Here is a 17,921-nt window from a genome sequence, read left to right on the forward strand (position 1 = left end):
TAGTTCGTTATATTAGCGTTATATTTAACATTGTACAGTGTACTCATTACGCCTTCTCGCTGAAGTTCTGTACATTGATATATCATTATATATCTCTTCACTTATACTCATTTCTCTCTCTCTCTCTCTCTCTCTAAGGATCTTAGAATTATCGAGATTATTGGTAAAGCAGAAAGCGTACGAGATTTGCGTTGAACGTCGAGAAGAAGAGACCGTCGAGTTCGAATTTTACGGATATTTATCCGCAGTGCCTATATAAGGCGAACGACAAATCGCCAAAATCACTCGTTCGGCAAATCGAACCTCAAGGGATACGACCGAGGATTGAAATCGGTATAATTTCGCAGCGAGTTCGATCTCTGACATGTAAGCATGGAAAATTGATATGATTATCCTAATTATCCGGTTTCGTTTATTCGCGAATAAATGTTAGAATTATTATCGTCTCTGATATGCAAATTTGAACTCGGATATTCCATCCTTGGTCTCGACTGCTTCTGTCTTTTCTAAAATATCTTCTGGAAAATAATTTGCGGAAGTGTGCAGAATCAACATCGGGAAAGTCTTTGCTAACTTTTGGAATGCCTCGATCTTAGAACGTTATTGTACGTAAAATCGACGCTTTTTGATATCATTTGATTTATTCTTTCTTTAAGAAAAAGAAAAGAAAAAAATTAGATATTGTCATAGATTGTTTTAATTCAGTATTTATTGTCCTGATAATAATAGATTTATACACTATTTAACACTTTTATAATTCTCTCAATGCACGAACAAATTTATAATTGTAGAAAGAAATATATATGTATTGGGTTGTCGGAAAAGTCATGATGTATTTTTTCTATGTTCTGGGCGAATATGGGATGTGGCAACACATCTAAGCTTCAATAATTTTTGACGGTTGATCAAAATTTGTGGTTTCGCGTTGTGATGGAACACCATTGCGCATCACATTGTTGTAAACAATCCACTTCTCATTACCAGTTATCAGTCGCTTCAAAAAAAGATCGTTTTCCTCACGTTTAACGAGCGTATCGCAGATGTTTATACGCGCCGTCAAATGAACTTCTTTGAGTTCATGAGGAATCCAAATATCGAGCTTGCTTACGTATCCCAGCTTCTTCAGGTAGTCGTGAACGCTTGAATGATGGGATGCTCAATGTATTTCTGCAATCTCTCGTGTCATGTAACGTGGGTTTGATTCGATCAATGCCTTTATTTTGTCGTAATCAATCGATGGGCCTCTCTGACCGAGAAGCGTCGTTGAGATCAAAATCACCAGCACGGAATTTCGTGAACCATCGTTGGCACTGACGTAGAGCATTTTCACCGTAAACTTTTCACAAGCTTGACGCGCATTCTTCCCTTTTGGGGAAATAAAACAGTAATATATGGCGAAAATGCACAGTTTGGTCTTTCATTTTCAATCCGTTATAAAATCTCCGAAACTCAACCGAATCGTTCAATTTTTGTGAATGAAGCTAAAACCGTCAAAATGACACAGCAATAACATAGGTGCGAATGACTCTAGTACTTTCAAAAATAAACTAGCGCCATCTGTTGCAAAAATGTATCATGACTTTTCCGACACCCAATATATACGAGTTGAGGCTCAAAACTTTTCAGACTACCCTCGTTTGCGTGAGAGAAGCTGCGTGTCATTATTATCGGCATTTCCCTTCCGTCTCACAAGTGTGTCTTCGGTCCGTCGGGATACAAATATTAAAGGAAACAACGTCCTAGAAATTATTCGAAGAAAATATCAATAAAATCATATGGAATATTGAACTTGACTTTGCCATTAATTCGGCGTGCAATCGCAAGTGTCGCTTTGTGTGTCAAGAGGTTGTCAAATGATAATCTATGTTAGAAAGATGATGGCTTTAGAAAAACAGAGGAATATAATTCCTTGAGGCTCTGCTCACGTAATAATTATATTATCAAAAGTATTTTACAGCGATGAATATATATTCTAAGGATGCTCTTACAATATGAAAGTGATTCTACTGCGATCTATCCCACAGTCGAAACTATCAAGTCGGCAACATCCGGATCTTGACAGAGAACGGAGAACTTCATCGTAACTTGCGTTCCACTCAACGCCAGTCGCGCGCGTGCCAATACTTCTTTTCCTCCACGGAAGACGCCGCTCAAGAGCAGGTTATGCACGGTTGAGCCGCTTTGTACTTTATTGCTACGCTCCATGGCTTCCAATCCCAAATATGACGTGATACCTTGTATCGCTCCTTCCAAAGAGGTCACCGAAATTCCCAAGTCGTACGTCTCTTCTAACTTGGTGAATCCCTTCGCGGTGTACGTGTCCCAAGCGGTATTGAAGTCCATACCTCTGTTACTAACTCCGCGCATTTGGTCGCGGAGAGTTACCTCCAAATCTTCCAACTGGAAAAGAGAGTTCTTCTAAACTCTAAGGCTTAACGGCTGACTTTAAGACGACGTTTCGTTCCCTAAATCTTTGTCTAAATTATCACGTTTTTTTTTTTATTATTCTCTGATTTGTCATAAACAGAATGGTTTTCTCTCTTTTAGATTCCAGGCAGTTATTGAGACAGACTTAAAGCGTTGTTTTAAACTGACAAGTCAGTCGGTCCGCGCCTTAAAATTTCTTCGATTTAGTAAATGCGCTCTCTCCTGATATTAACACTGTTCTGCCAGCACCTTGTAAAGAAATATTTCGTTCTAATAATAACGCTTTACAATATAAAATTTATACGAAGGTGGATAAATTACGAGAAGAAAGTTCTTTGGATACCGTCCAAGCGAGCTCCCGAAATCGACGATTTTCTCGGAATAAATCGTCGAGACTAATTTTTTTACCATGTATTCATCGTGGTATCCTTGATCCGCGTCCGGTATCCCCGTCGTTGGGTCGCAATCCCTCGCCATGAACCGGAGAGTCGTGGGAATGGTAGCGACACTCGCGTGCACATCTTCCGGGTATTTCAATACCGTGTAAGTGGTGCCCGGCTCGTTGTAAGGTAATCGCGGGCACGATACCACGTATATGACCGAGTATCTGTAAAATAACTCGTTGCAACGTAAATGCAAGACAGACGGAATGACACGCTAAGTGCGCTCTCACCCTTCGGACGGTTCAACGGCCACTACTATGTCTTCGAGAAGCTGATCGGACAAAGTGTTGACGCAATCGAATTGCAAAATGAGATACTCGGGGAATGTATGCTTGATACATTTAACGTTATACTCCGTCTCGGATTCGGTCAGCTCGAAGACCGGCGAGGATTTCAGCAACGACGAGTCGCGGATGATCGCGGCCAGTTGCGGGATCTGCGACAGTTTCTCCATGAAACTCTCCTCCCTGGTCAAACGAGGCTGCTTGATAGTGGTGTGAACCTCCACCTGGGCTGGCTCCTCCACCGTCTGAGCTGGTGGTATCTGGAAAAAGTAACGACATGCGTGTTAAAATGTAATAACATAATGCAAATTCATGCCAGTAAAAAATAAATAAGAAAAGAGAATAGAGCATGGGAAGGTGAGAATTGTGGGCAGAGTTTCAGCTTTTTTTTCTCCCTGACTTTTTTGACACTCCTTTCTTCGATCTTGAGAGAGGATAATACCTGAGAAATATCGAAGGATTCTTCCATAGGTGTCTGCATGTAATTCCGCAAGGCTCTTTCCAAGGACGGCACGGACAATGAAGGTGGTTGTACCAAGGGCAATATGGTCGGGTCGCGTTGCTGCTGCAAGATCGTGCAGTAATAAGCGGCGCGATCGCGAACCTCATCGTCCGAGTCCAGCTGACAACGCGAGAGCAGCACCAACACGTTCGGCAGCAGTTGCGGGCAGGCGGCGGCGAAACGAGCCAAAGCGGTGACGGCCGCGGCGCGCACACTGGCACTCTCGAGAATCACGCGGTTGTAGATGAAGCGGATGTACCGCGATGGAAACTTCGTGGTCGGGCCCTCTTGACCGAGCAGGTGCAAAATACGAACCGCTAGGGAGATGTGTTCGCAGTCCTCGATGAACTCGCAGAGATGCGCGAGACCCGCCTCCTTCGCCTCCGCGTTCCCCTCCATCACGGCGATGATGGTGTCGGCGATCGCCGCTTTATACTCGAGGCCACCTTCGTCCCTCAGCATAGCGGAGAGGAAGTTCATCAGCACGGAATGCTTGCGCGGGAACTTTTGGCACAAGGCCCTGGACATACGTTATCATAAAGCTTATGAACTGAGAGAAAAATTATCGCGTAGTGAAGAGTTGTCACATAGCTTATGAACAATAAAGTTGCCATTTTCAAACGCGTAAGATAGCTCAAAAGCTGGTGAAAAGATGAAAGTTATCATATAGCCTGTGATGAAAAAGTTATATAATTTACGGGCGAGAATCAATATTGAAAATGTCCCACGAAGAAAGAAATACATTCCTCGGTAAGTGCCTCATGAGTAGTACGCCCTCTTCGGCAAATCTCAGCCCAACCTGTCCTTTCAAGCGTGGCTAAGAAGAATGCATTACCTGATGGCCTGCACAACCACCACTTTGAATTCATCCGAGATCTCCGACACGAAGGTGGCGATCTGCTTCATCAGCCGGTCCACCGAGCTTTCCGCCCCGGTCTTCAGAAGAGTGGTGATCGCCAAAGTGGCGATCGATCTGTTCGAGTCTGTGATCAGGTTCTCCAGGTCCAGATTGCAGGCAGTGACGGCTGCTGGGTGCGACATCGCGACCTTGTTGAGAGTTCGCACCGCGGCGAACCGGAGCGCCGGTTTCGGCGAGCCGCAGAACAGCTGCAGCACGCTGATGGCGGGCCCGATCTCCCGGGCGCCGCTTCGCCCGAGGTTGACCAAGGCGTGAGCCGCCTCGTACACCACCATCTCGGACTTGTGGCGCAGGCACGATTCGATGAACCCGATCAGTTCCTCGCCCTCGTCCACCTCGTCCAGCAGTTTGTACGCCATTCTGATCAGCATGCAGGCCGCGTACGGGCTCTTCGGGCTCGTCTTCATGAGCTTGGCGACCAGCTTGATCACCGCATGCTTGTCCGTCTTCCGCGCTTGGTACAGGACACCCAGTGCGTGATACTGGACCATCACGTTATTCGAGTTCAACGCCTCCTGCGCTTCGTTCGCCCATCTCCTCGCGACGTCGCCGGACACGCTGGTCAGATGCAAGGAGGAGACTAGCGCGGCGCTGGACACCGCCGGTGAGCGGTCGACTATGGCCTGCTTCATGTACCGTTCGATAGCCGCTAGCATACTGCCGTCGGTGATGGTGCAAAGCGCTCTGATGGCCGCAGCCCGGTACAGATCCTCCTTGCCGGTCATATCCTTGGTGAGACTGGACGTGACTATGATCACATCCTCGGCCAAGGAACTCAGTTCCTTGATGCCGAGATAAACCAGCCGTCTGAGGATGACATCGCGCGACTGAAACAGCTTGGTCATGGCGAAGAAGGCCTCCGTCGCTTCCGTCGTGCCCAACTGCTCGCCCTGATTCAGCAGGTACAGGATCTTCGTGAGGATGTGCGCGCATTTCCGCGGATTGACAGGCGTGTTGTTGAAGGTGCGCGCCTCCTGCAGAACCGTCGTCTTCTCGAGGTTTTGGAAGGGATTCCCGCCGCCTGAAGGAACACGCGTTAATACTCGGAGCGAATAAGTTGCTACAGATTTTCATCATAGCATATTAATGTACTACGTTGACAGTTGCTCTACAATCTACGTACGATTCTTCATTGTCTAGCCGACACTCAAGCGAAGAATGATAACGACATGAATTTTAATAGTTACCATCTTCCTCCTCTTTCTTGTCGCGTTTAAACGCAATCATAATCGTCTCGAGTGCGATCGGGCAATACTGAAAGATACACGTCACCCGTTCTAAACGGCCATTACAGGTTCCTAACCATCTCTACGGATCGCAGGTCTGTTCTTTTTCATTGAACTACCGTAGCACTTGAGAAAGATACGCAGTTGAGAGTGTGATGGAGTAGAAAAGAGAGAACAAGTTAGTTCAGCGGGAAAGAACAGATCTACGTCACGTTCTGTAAAATCGCCACAGCTCTGTTCGTTAGAAACACGTTAATTACGAAGAACGAACGGCACTGCACGATAGCATTGATATCGGTTGTAAAAATTACTAATCCATTATCGATTAATTTCTGGTTACTTTATAATTATTTCATAAATAATTGTTAATAACTATTGTTGTTCAGCAAAACACATCATTGTTTTCGTTAACTTTTTCTTTACAAAATAACGATATTTGTGTTTGAAGGATATTTAAGAGCGCTTATAAACCGGTATTCATAGTCTTATATATAAGACCGTCGTAAATTTATCTCCAGATGCTGTAGGACTCATTGGCTACACAACATCTCAAGATGAATTTAAGAGAGTCTCAAATATAAGACTATGAATATCAGCCATAGACCTGTGATTTAATAAAGAGGAAGCTGCGCTTCTCGAACAACAAAGGTCCGATTGCGCTGTCGTTCGGTCGTACTACTAACAAATACTTCACGGTCGAATTTCAAGAAGACCGCGTATACCGTGGACTAAGCTCTCAGCAGTCACTACAGAAGATCCAATATGGTGTCCGTTTTTCAGCGGTTTACGTCGGATGCCCGTATTTTGAGGTAAAATCGTTATCCGGCGAACGCGGGGTTAGCGGTAATTATGAAAATTCGATTGAAAGTGTCGGGCCGCACGTAAAAGTTCTCATGCCACTGTGTTTCGCGCACGATCGACAGCCGTGAGAGAGAGAGAGAGAGACCAGTGCCTCGAAGACAGAGTGGCGAAACCCCCTCTGTCTTTTGGTGTGTTGGAATTTTACGAAATAAAAAAATACTGAAAATTCGAAAATGGAAAGTGACAAGGTGGAGGCTGGCGCGGGAGTGAGTGATTCCGAGGCGTCGGCGATAAAAATTAAAGAGACGAAGCAGAACTCGATAGCGGATGTCACGACGTTAGATATAAAGTCACGTCTCAGTTTGGAGACGACGACGGAGGCTCGCAGCTCGGAGCCTCACGTCAACGGGGTAGCTCAAATGAACGGTATCTGCGACTCTCCTCAAAGAACTGCCGATGTCGCTGATCTTTCCCTACAATCTGGAACAATGGAAACTAGTCATTTAAACCAACATGGTATGTAGTGTCTCATTGTATACAACAGACAGGTTCGGTCTGTTTTTGGCTGTACTAGTTTATACCTTTTCCTTTCCTTCTTGAGATTTGGTAGAAAAGACAGAGAAAAGTATTGCAAGGAATAGAAATCAGATCCTAAGTATTATTTACATTGCTACCTTGATACTTGAAAGAAACTTGATAATTATCGAAATATCCTACATTGTTTCTACTCATTGTCTGAAAACTTGCTCGCTAAATTTATACGATACTCTGAATGATTTCTCTCATTAAAGACACTCGGTTAAATGGCATGAGTACAGTTTTATTGAAGATATTGGATAATGATTTGTCACTTGCTGTGTTGCAGAACAAGTTGAAACATTAGCTGCGGAAAGTAAAGACAACGATATCCAATATGTTAGCTATACGAGCGAACTGCAAATGCCTGATATTATGAAATTAATACAGAAGGACCTAAGTGAACCATATTCTATTTACACATATAGATATTTTATTCATAATTGGCCGAAATTGTGCTTCCTGGTATGTATGTTCTTCCTTAATTTCACTCAAGTAATGCTGGTATATTACAAATTGTTCCGTACTAATAATAATAGATTACTGTGGGAAAATATTCATAAGATCTTATTTGAGAAAATGTGAAGGAAAAGGACAAAGAAAGAACATTGTCAGGTTTGGTCTCGGTTCTAGAAAATTCTGATTTTCTGTTCGTCAAGGCGATGCATGGTGACGAGTGTGTCGGTGCCATTGTCTGCAAACTGGATATCCATAGGAAGGTGATAAAGCGTGGTTACATCGCGATGCTAGCCGTCGACGTGAAATATCGGAAACGGAAGATCGGCTCGAATCTCGTGAGGCGAGCTATTCAAGCGATGGTGGAGGACGACGCGGACGAGGTGGTCCTGGAGACAGAGATCACCAACAGACCAGCTCTACGTTTATATGAAAATCTTGGATTCGTACGTGATAAACGGTTATTTCGGTATTACTTAAACGGCGTGGATGCATTACGACTGAAGTTATGGCTCAGGTGAAATTCATCTGCGTGCTTATGTCAATAGGTATTTAAATAATTACAATGTTGAAGAGATATAACACCTATGCTCTACCATGTCAGAAGAAGTATATGACATTAATGTCAAAGAGATTATATTTCCACAAACGTGCTTTCAATACGATTTGCTTTCCAAAAATGTCAAAAACGATGCGTGGAAGATCAATCCTCCAATTTCTTGGATCAGCTCAATCGTTCGTACAACTTTTGCATTGCTAGAGGAGTATTCCTAAATACTTACCTGTGCAAATCATTTTTCACGACGAGTATATTTCTTTTGCCTGTAGATGAAAATCTGCTCTAACAGCCTACATACTGACGGTTCCATCTATTAAAAATCAGAATCTTAATATATGCGTAGATGAAGATATTGTATAATTTGTTAATAGTGCCTAACTGATTGTTACTTATTTTGTTATAAATTCGCTGGAGTTCCTTTGATATTAATGTCAGTGAAAGGGATAGATTTCAAATGCAGCTTGAAGATATAAAATTAAGGGGCGATATGTGACAAAATCGAGACTGTGAAAAGTGTACTGAAAAATAATCAATGTTTGCTGCATCTCACATTGATGAAGTGCACATCTTGAAGCAATGTATATATTCCTTATATTATAATTGACTCGTCTTACTTCGATATTACGTTATTACGAAAAATTGTGATTCGATTGTGTAGAAAATTTTATGGAATATGGTTGTTTATAAGGAACACACGAGAAGAAATTTATGGATTTGTTGCTCTCGCATCTAACACAATTTAATTTATTCGCTTTAATCATCTCATCGAATAAATGATAAAAAGAGGAAACTGCAGACAGCTGTCGCATGATGTTGCATCAAGTGTACAATTTTGTCAGTGTGTGAACGGCAGTTTAATAGAAAATAAAACACAAAGTCCGAGGGAAAGAGAGGAAACCTTTAGATAAAGTATTCCCGATTGAAATTGTAAAGTGATATACGGAAATATCGATATTTATATTAAACGATGGACACACGCAAGGAGAGGGGAGAGAAGAAAAAAGAATTATCGTTTACGAAATTGAAATATTTCGAAGGAAGTACGTCTCTCGCGCGACACGATTGAACGCAAGGAGCCGTGCGCATTACTGTCTACCTATTATATCTATCTTTGTATAAAATAAATGCGAAGCACAGATCATAATGTAACTATTAAAAAAATGTAAAAAATGTTAATAAAAATACATAAATGTTTTTACACGTGTCTCGTTTATGTTGCGATGTTCCACGATCGCAAATCGATTGTTAGAGATTGCCCGAAATGTCGAGAAATCTAACTAGAATGCTCTATATATTGTGGATTTGAAATCGATTGGTCGGCACGAAACGACCAATCACCCGATCGAGCAGATGTCGCCACCGGTATTCGTCGCTCGTCACTCTACGTATTTTGCGTTCCACGTTATAAGCGCGATTACGAAACGGTTCCGGCTAGTTTCCAGAAGACGGGGTTCCGGCTGGCGTGCGTCTCCATTGTTGGCCGAAGAATAATCGGAAATCGCACTTACGGTAAGTGATACACACACGTAATCCGAGTTATATCGTTCACGAGGAGGCAATCCACACGCGGGATGCGTGAAATAATGCTTCGCATTTCGTCGACTTTCAGCCGGCTCTGATCATTTCCCGTTCGCGATCGTACGCGCGTCGCGAAACTAATTTTACGACGCTCCGCATCCTCACCGGCCCCACAGACGAGACGCCACCGAATTATGTATTATATTGCGCGCAAAATCCTCTTGTCGCATCTCGACGACGATAATTCCCGTCTGCGGCGTATTCTTTCGGATAACTCCATTGTGTGTTCCTTCAAACGAGTAACGGCGTTTTCGGCCGACGGCGTAGCATCGTGACGACGGCCATTACATGAATGCTTTTTCGGCAAAATCGTTATTTTCGCGGCTATATATATCGCAGTTCGAGCACCTTTGTGTCTTCGCACAGGTAAGCCCCGCTCGACCTGCCGTAATCGCGGGAAATCAGCGCATTATACTCGCGGATGCGACAAAATTTTGTTTTTAACTTACGATCCTCGAGGCAACATTACGATTGGAGCGTCTTCTTTGCACACTTGAGGATTGTTTCATCAACACAATCGATTATTATTCCTTTTAGTGTTCTTACTGAAGCAACTTTGAATTAAAAATGGCGGATAATGACGATCTTCTGGATTACGAAGATGAGGAGCAGAATGAGCAGCCCGATGGGAGCGGAGATGTTCCCGCAAAGAAGGAAGTGAAGGGCACGTACGTCTCCATCCACAGCAGTGGATTCAGAGATTTCCTCCTGAAGCCGGAGATTTTGCGTGCTATCGTCGATTGTGGCTTTGAACATCCATCCGAAGGTGAATATTTATAATATATTCCATTTGGACACAATATGGGTGTCACTCTATTTAACATCCAGCAAGAAAGAAAGAAAGGAAGATGCTCGTTGCGAGCGGAATATATTTTGTTTTACCTCGCACGGAACGCTATACAATGATGAGTCTAATCTAAGGATTAGATAGGGACAGCTGAATTTTTATGACAGAGATTAACATTGTTATCTGAAGTTACATATTATTTGTAACGATATTTGTGCCTCTTCTCAACTGCAACTTATTTATGATGAATGTCTGCTACTTGCAGTGCAACATGAATGTATTCCTCAAGCGGTACTTGGAATGGATATATTGTGTCAAGCAAAGTCCGGTATGGGAAAAACTGCTGTATTTGTATTAGCTACTCTCCAGCAACTGGAATTGACGGAGAATCAAGTCTATTGCCTGGTGATGTGCCACACTCGAGAATTGGCGTTCCAAATCAGTAAGGAATACGAAAGATTCAGCAAATACATGCCGCATGTGAAGGTAAATAAGCTTCGCTTATTTGTCAGAATCATATATATGGTTATCCATAAAGAATATTTAAATGAAAAACTACATTTAAGGTGGTTTATTGATTATTTTTATTGGTGTATCTCCTCCGTTACAACGAAGCTTACCTTGCAGGTCGGTGTATTTTTCGGCGGCTTACCTATTCAGAAAGATGAAGATTTCTTGAAGACTGTATGTCCCCACATTGTCGTTGGTACCCCCGGTCGTATCCTCGCTCTTGTGCGGAATAAGAAGTTGAACTTGAAGCATCTGAAGCATTTCATATTAGACGAGTGCGATAAAATGCTTGAATTACTAGGTATGTCGCGATATTTTCATCCAAATGGTTCGCACATCATCAGACGGAATCTTCGCGTGATGTTACACAATTGTACACTTAGCAATTTTATGATGACAATCCTTTACCACTCACCTTTACTGATGTGATTCCGCGCGATTTACTTCTCATTCCTGCCACGACGTAGCCACGAATAATAACGACGTTCGCGATGCGCTTTCAGATATGCGCCGAGACGTACAGGAAATATTTCGAAGCACGCCGCATAGCAAGCAAGTTATGATGTTCAGCGCCACGTTGTCCAAGGATATACGTCCTGTCTGCAAAAAGTTCATGCAAGATGTAATTACACAATCTTCCTCTTCACTACGATCTACAATCGCTCCTACTACTACTTCGTTGGCCCCGTATTCATATCCAGGACAAAGCTCAGCCTACACTATAAATATCTTTGTCGGCGCATCCGCGGGTTAGGCGACCTTATGACACTTCGAAGAAACGATAGACGAACGAAAGTTCGTGTCTTTCATAGCGGCCACGGTTCGCCCAATGTCTCGCTGCGAGTATCTAGCTTCTGTTTTCGGACACGTGTGTCGTCACACGGAGGGGAGAAGTAATCGTTTGAAAGACGACGATGCTGTCGATTTATTTTCGATCCGGAAATTCAGTCCTTTCGTTTATCGCTACGCATTCGTGGGTACACACAAGGTATGTTGTACGGGGGTGATACATACGACGATGTGGTGTAGGGTACACGAAAGATCTCTGCTATTCTGTGGGTAATCGGTAATTTGTAGGATAGTTAGGATGCGATTTGCATTCGGGTTGGGGGGCCAAGAAGATCTCAAGACAACCTCAAGACAGAAGAGCGCAAGAAAGAAGATGCAAGAGGATACCTAGGGGGAGATAATTCAGATTAGTTAGGGAAACGAAGGAAAGATACGACGAGACATAAGAGCGTAGCGTAAACGTAACATTGTGTCGCCTTTATCCAGCATATTAAAGCCATTCCGAGCCTTCTTGTTTCGCGTAAAGATTTCCATCTTGCGGCTGTTACACGGCCTAATTTCGCACGAGTGACGATCGCGAGGCGTTATGGATGGGTCGCGCGGTGATTAACGGAAGTGTTAAAAAAAAAAAAAAAAAAAAGAATATACCAACAATAGTTCGCAAGTCGATTCTGGGCATCTTCTCAATGTGCCAGAAATTTGGGAGAAGAGAAGGTTTGGCATCTCGAGTGGCCAGCGGATGTGACCGAACGTTCATGATGAGAGAGAGTGCACCTTCTTAAGTTCTGTTGGGGTGACTGCCGAGAGTTTTCGTTGTTAGCACTACCCAGAGATGGAAGTCGCCGGACCGTATGTAAACTGTATGATGACTAATCCGACCGACAAGTCAAGCTACACGCATCGCAACTGTGGAATTCGTACGGACAGTCTCTCATTACGAAAGACGCGCGCGAAAACAGACAACTAAAGTCTAGTTAATAGATCGAATCTGATTAACGTTGTCTCGGGAAGGAAGGATGCGCATTATTCGGCAATGTGCATTCGACGACGGTCGTAAATTGTTCCTAATTTGTAATTTGAGATTATCAACATTCGTTTTTGCAACTTTCGTTTTTGCAAACATGCGTGTAAAAATTGCAGTCGTATTATATACACGACTGAGACGGAATAGTTCTCTTAACGTTTTTTTTTTTTTTCTTTATTTCTTTTCATCAATTTATAACAGTCCCTTCATCATACATGTAACGTTTCAAGTCCGTGATTTTTAGATGGCGAAATGACGATATATGACGAGGTCTCAGAGAGTCGCAGCCTTTCTTTGAAAATTATATAGGCACTATGAACGACTCGATGGATCTGTTCATCTGATGAAGTAACGTTCTTTGTGCAGCCCATGGAAGTCTACGTCGATGACGAGGCGAAGCTCACCTTAAACGGTCTTCAACAACATTATGTTAAACTGAAGGAGAACGAGAAGAATAAGAAGTTGTTTGAACTCCTGGACGTACTGGAGTTCAATCAGGTTTGTCCGCCTAAAAGAAAGAACATTTTCTTATCTATACTCGATTTTACTAATTATATTCACAAGCTATGAAAAGCATTTATTTTGAAGTATTCTCTAATTTGTTGTGTATATAAATGTTACATACTTAATTTAATCGATAAACTTGCGCTTATCTTACGCTGGTGTTGCTCCGCAGGTCGTTATATTTGTGAAGTCTGTACAAAGATGTATGGCTTTGGCTCAACTCCTGACAGAGCAGAACTTCCCTGCGATTGGAATTCACCGAGGCATGACGCAAGAGGAACGATTATCCAGATATCAGCAATTTAAAGATTTTCAGAAAGTATGTAATTTACTTCTATCGACGTGACACAGAAAACTTTGGCCGGTATTCATAGTGGAATCTTATATTTAAGATCGCCTCAAGGCGCATTATAGCCAATAAAATGAACCGTAGAGCATTTAAAGAGAAATTCAAGACAATCTTAAATTTAACATCCAATTATGAATACCGGCTTTGGAGAATGCGTGGATAATATAAATCAGAGATAACTGAAATATATATATGCTATAAGCGAAGTAATCGTTTATTTTCAGCGCATCTTGGTAGCGACAAACCTGTTCGGACGTGGTATGGATATAGAACGCGTCAATATCGTGTTCAATTACGACATGCCGGAAGATTCTGACACATATTTGCACAGAGTAGCACGTGCTGGTCGTTTCGGTACAAAGGTAACTAGATTTAAGTTGAAGAAGAAAAAATCTATCCGACAAATATTTACCGATTTGGAAACGTCTCTTTGTTTCAGGGTCTTGCTATCACGTTAGTCAGCGACGAGAGTGATGCTAAGATACTGAATGACGTTCAGGAAAGGTTTGATGTTAACATCACAGAATTACCGGACGAAATCGATCTTGCTTCTTACAGTATGTTTGATACTTTCGATAATTGAGTTTCCATTTTATCCTTGACAACGTTTCAGTATGTTGACCGATATTTTTATTTCTTCCAGTTGAAGGACGATGAACTGAACCTGCACCGTTTTATTTTACAATAAGATCGTAAAGCACACATAAAGTATGTTTAATAAACTCATATATAAAATGATATAAAATATGGTTTATATATATATATTTTTTTTTACACACTACGTATAAGTAACTTATATCTTTCTCTACTTCCAGTGTTTCTTCTAAAGCTGTCAATTCCACCTCAAATATAAAAGTTTGATGTGAAATAATATTTACAAATACATGTAAGCCAGAAATATTCTGTAAACACATCCGTTACAAGATGTATTTCTGCGTCAGATAATTTAATTGGCAATTAGACGTTGGTTTATATGGTCATACTATAATCATAGTTACTTAATCTTTAAATCCAACAATAAATAATTATTAATAAGAAAATTGCATTATATATATCTTATTCCATGATTAGAGAATAAGTGCTATGTATAATAGATGTGTCAGTGATTTTACTCTCACGTAAGTGTAACCATGTAAACCATCAAAAATAAAAACTCTTTTATAAGCACTGTGTAATATTTATACGTGATCTGTATCATTTACACAAAGGAGGAAATTGAACCATTAGCTATTATTAATGTTTCATATACAAGATGATTGTGCGGCAACAAACAACATGACAGTGTACAATTTCATGAGATTACTTGTAGGGCAAAAATATTTTTTTACAAAATGATTGAACTACAGCTCAATAAATATTTGATTTTATTTTGGCCTCGGTTTATTTTGTGATTTATTCCCCACTTGTGTCCCTCCCCCACGGCCCAACGGTGCTGGTCCTCTGCCACCTCTGCCAAAAGTACCTACGCACGCATGTCATAAATATCTTCCAGAAACTGTTCTATTTCCAGGTATAAAGGTAACTTCTTATGCTTTGTTTTATATAAAAAGTTGCTAAAAATTATACAAAATTTATACCATTACCTCTTCCACCACCACGTCCTCTCTGACTCTGGCCTCGACCTTTAATTTCACCACGTCCCCTCGATTTCATCTGTACATCCTCCTTTACCATATCTATCACTTCATCGGGAATCCTCAGATACTTTATTGTACTGCCTCTAATATAACACTCTGGCATCCTCCAGAACTTGTCACCATCCTGATAAACAAATATCAAATGGTAAGAATAAGCAAATGTCTGGATATAAATCTGTATGTATATATAGGGTATCCACAGTGGGCAAGTAGAATGGGTTAAACTGAGCAGAAATGTCTACCATTTTGCAAACCATGCAAAATTTCGGGTTATTAATGATTGAAAATAGCCATACACAGAGGCTTCTTTAATTAATAACTAAAAATTTGCGTGTTATTTGCAAAATGGTAAAAGACTTTTCATTCGCATGTATATATCCATCTTAAAATATATACAGTAATGACCTTACCCTTGAAGTACAAATGACTTCTCTGAGATTAACGTTCATCCAGTTGTCGCAACTAACTAAATGTCCATTGTATGTTTCCCCGTTTTTCAGCTCCACCAACTGCGAAACAAAACCTTGATTTTGATAATCCAACGTCAAAGTTATCCAAGCATTTCTTCAAGATTAAGGTTAGATGAGGTTAGATATTTCAAAAGAAATCCGAAACTTACCATAGGGTGGTTTTGCGCAGTCCTTAATAAGGATAAAGGTAGCTAAAGAAATTAAATAATACGTATTAAATGAGCGAAATAATACAAATTGCTTAACTTGAATGAAAATAATAAACTCACCATTGTTTACACGGCTTATACCTAATTAAACCTCGCTCCCATTAATCAACATATCTCGATACTTCACGGCAATCGATATCACGATAAGATAGCTCGTCAGATGCGTCGGTTGGCTAACGAATAGCGAATTTCTAACGTCCCAGAAACTTTTCTCGAGAAAAAGTAAACGAAAAATTACCTAGGCATAGGAAAATTACGCGGGTTGCATCTTCCGCCGGAAGCTTTCTTTTAGAACCCTAGAAATGCCCTGCTCGATAATGCCAACTGTCGGTGAATCCTGCAAGTTGCAACGAACACGGCCTACTCGATTTGTTCTCTATAGCTGCATATTCTATGCTTTCTTTTAAATTTCTTCCGCTTTCGTATTCTGCTAAATATGATAGATGTGATGAATATCGTTGTTCTCATTTTACTTTGAACGCAGAATGTTAACATAGAGCAGTTCAGGAGAGTATCTGCATTTGTTAACTTTCGATCTTCTGCGAAAGAATCGGTGAGTAGATGAGTCATTCACTCGTTCGATTTTCGACATTCTTCCCAGGTAGAATAAATGTCTAAGACATGTCTTAAAGGCGTTCTTCTTTTTTTAGATATCTTTCAAACATCTTTAAGGAACCTTTTAGAAATTTGTTCTACCCGAGTTCGCTCTAACAAGTCATTATAAATACGCGGTTACATCTGTAACAAACCGATTATGGAATCTCTTCGAGTCAAATTAATTATTCTGATTAAATAGTCGAAGGATGACTCGGATAAAGCACAAGTGAACCTAATTTAGGACGAACAGCGATCAACCGATTCACTTTAATCTCATGTATGAAGCGTTATCAATGTGATATCGAATGCATTAGCATGAATTTAAATATCAAATCCGTTCGGTCATCGACATTGACTCTTCCCGTTGCCATCTTCCGTTGACCTACGTGTCCGTCGATAATAAAGCACAGGTAATTTCGACTAACAAATTGCTCAACTTCCTAGATCAATGCACCAGCTGTACAACGCCGGCAGGTTCATTCAATCCGGTGATGGAAGCGGATTCTCGTGAATGAAAGTGTTCCACGATGAAAACGTAGAATCGGAATCCACGTAAGGAAGTCGATTCTATGAATGTTTTTCATGTTCTAGTTGTAGTTTAGATTCAACTCGATGATAATGTAAAAATTATTTTCCTATTTATGGTTAATCTCATTAAACTTTAAAAGTTATCACTATAAAGCCATCAGTTTAACGATGAATATAAAAACACAACTTTATGTGGAAAATCAGGTCAGACCGGAGTCACGATCAGCAGTATGGACTCGTTGCGTCGTGCTCAATATTATATCTTCGACGTGATCGAATCACGCGATTCTGCTTAGATTTACTTCTAGATGACCGGCAATCCGTCTCGGCGGCTTTATCGGTAGAGAGTTTCATCAGCAACTGCAAGACACCTTCGAATTGAAAACGAGCCGAACATAATACTTTCCAAAGCGATCATCGATGTTTTCCAATCGAAGTCACCGCGTCATCTATTGTTCTCGGGCACGATGTTTACATCGACAAATGGAGTGCTATAGCTCAAACGGATGCCAGTCTCCCACCGGCGGAGGACATCACAGACGATCGTCGGATTCCTTCGCAACACACAAGTTCGTAGACAGGTAAGGCACTCGCGACGAAAAAGCACTCGTTGTCACGCGCGGCACGGTACATCGGGCGTCGTTTATTCGCGGGTCATTCAGCCGGCACGGCCGACCAATCGCCGCTGTCTCGGAAGCTAGAAGAAGGGATCCTCACACGCTCCGATGCACCCGACGACTAGTGTA

General features: G+C 41.6%; 4 protein-coding genes across 6 annotated transcripts; 2 read left to right on the forward strand and 2 right to left on the reverse strand.

The window, feature by feature from the left end:
• Nucleotides 1–3: 3 nt before the first annotated feature.
• On the reverse strand, nucleotides 4–6,263 carry LOC106743507 (coatomer subunit gamma). Of its 3 annotated transcripts, XM_014617412.1 has the most exons (7): nucleotides 5,763–6,263; nucleotides 4,492–5,596; nucleotides 3,597–4,176; nucleotides 3,101–3,414; nucleotides 2,836–3,034; nucleotides 1,989–2,400; nucleotides 4–1,739 (listed from the first exon to the last, which is right to left on the reverse strand). In XM_014617412.1, exons 1-6 carry the CDS (start codon nucleotides 5,800–5,802, stop codon nucleotides 2,014–2,016), a joined length of 2,625 nt encoding a protein of 874 aa, XP_014472898.1. In that variant the 5' UTR covers nucleotides 5,803–6,263; the 3' UTR covers nucleotides 4–1,739; nucleotides 1,989–2,013. The 3 variants fall into 3 exon arrangements, with proteins under 3 accessions (XP_014472898.1, XP_014472896.1, XP_014472899.1); XM_014617410.1 differs by having other exon boundaries at nucleotides 692–2,400; XM_014617413.1 differs by having other exon boundaries at nucleotides 692–2,400; nucleotides 5,699–5,787.
• A 56-nt stretch (nucleotides 6,264–6,319) lies between these two features.
• On the forward strand, nucleotides 6,320–9,391 carry LOC106743509 (N-alpha-acetyltransferase 30-like). Its single transcript, XM_014617418.1, has 3 exons — nucleotides 6,320–7,118; nucleotides 7,468–7,643; nucleotides 7,838–9,391. The coding sequence occupies exons 1-3, from the start codon at nucleotides 6,836–6,838 to the stop codon at nucleotides 8,153–8,155; spliced, it is 777 nt and encodes a 258-aa protein (XP_014472904.1). The 5' UTR covers nucleotides 6,320–6,835; the 3' UTR covers nucleotides 8,156–9,391.
• Nucleotides 9,392–9,607: 216 nt separating this feature from the next.
• LOC106743497 (ATP-dependent RNA helicase WM6) lies at nucleotides 9,608–14,901 on the forward strand. Its single transcript, XM_014617393.1, has 11 exons — nucleotides 9,608–9,702; nucleotides 10,309–10,537; nucleotides 10,824–11,044; nucleotides 11,186–11,369; nucleotides 11,572–11,690; nucleotides 13,248–13,379; nucleotides 13,558–13,704; nucleotides 13,959–14,096; nucleotides 14,174–14,291; nucleotides 14,378–14,442; nucleotides 14,550–14,901. The coding sequence occupies exons 2-10, from the start codon at nucleotides 10,339–10,341 to the stop codon at nucleotides 14,389–14,391; spliced, it is 1,272 nt and encodes a 423-aa protein (XP_014472879.1). The 5' UTR covers nucleotides 9,608–9,702; nucleotides 10,309–10,338; the 3' UTR covers nucleotides 14,392–14,442; nucleotides 14,550–14,901.
• A 44-nt stretch (nucleotides 14,902–14,945) lies between these two features.
• Nucleotides 14,946–17,908, reverse strand: LOC106743499 (U6 snRNA-associated Sm-like protein LSm4). Its single transcript, XM_014617399.1, has 5 exons — nucleotides 16,111–17,908; nucleotides 15,991–16,032; nucleotides 15,782–15,880; nucleotides 15,318–15,495; nucleotides 14,946–15,196 (listed from the first exon to the last, which is right to left on the reverse strand). Exons 1-5 carry the CDS (start codon nucleotides 16,111–16,113, stop codon nucleotides 15,099–15,101), a joined length of 420 nt encoding a protein of 139 aa, XP_014472885.1. The 5' UTR covers nucleotides 16,114–17,908; the 3' UTR covers nucleotides 14,946–15,098.
• Nucleotides 17,909–17,921: the final 13 nt, after the last annotated feature.

Source organism: Dinoponera quadriceps, unplaced genomic scaffold (genome assembly GCF_001313825.1).
Source record: "Dinoponera quadriceps isolate SergipeBrazil2010 unplaced genomic scaffold, ASM131382v1 scaffold1069, whole genome shotgun sequence".
Taxonomy (NCBI): Eukaryota; Metazoa; Arthropoda; class Insecta; order Hymenoptera; family Formicidae; genus Dinoponera; species Dinoponera quadriceps.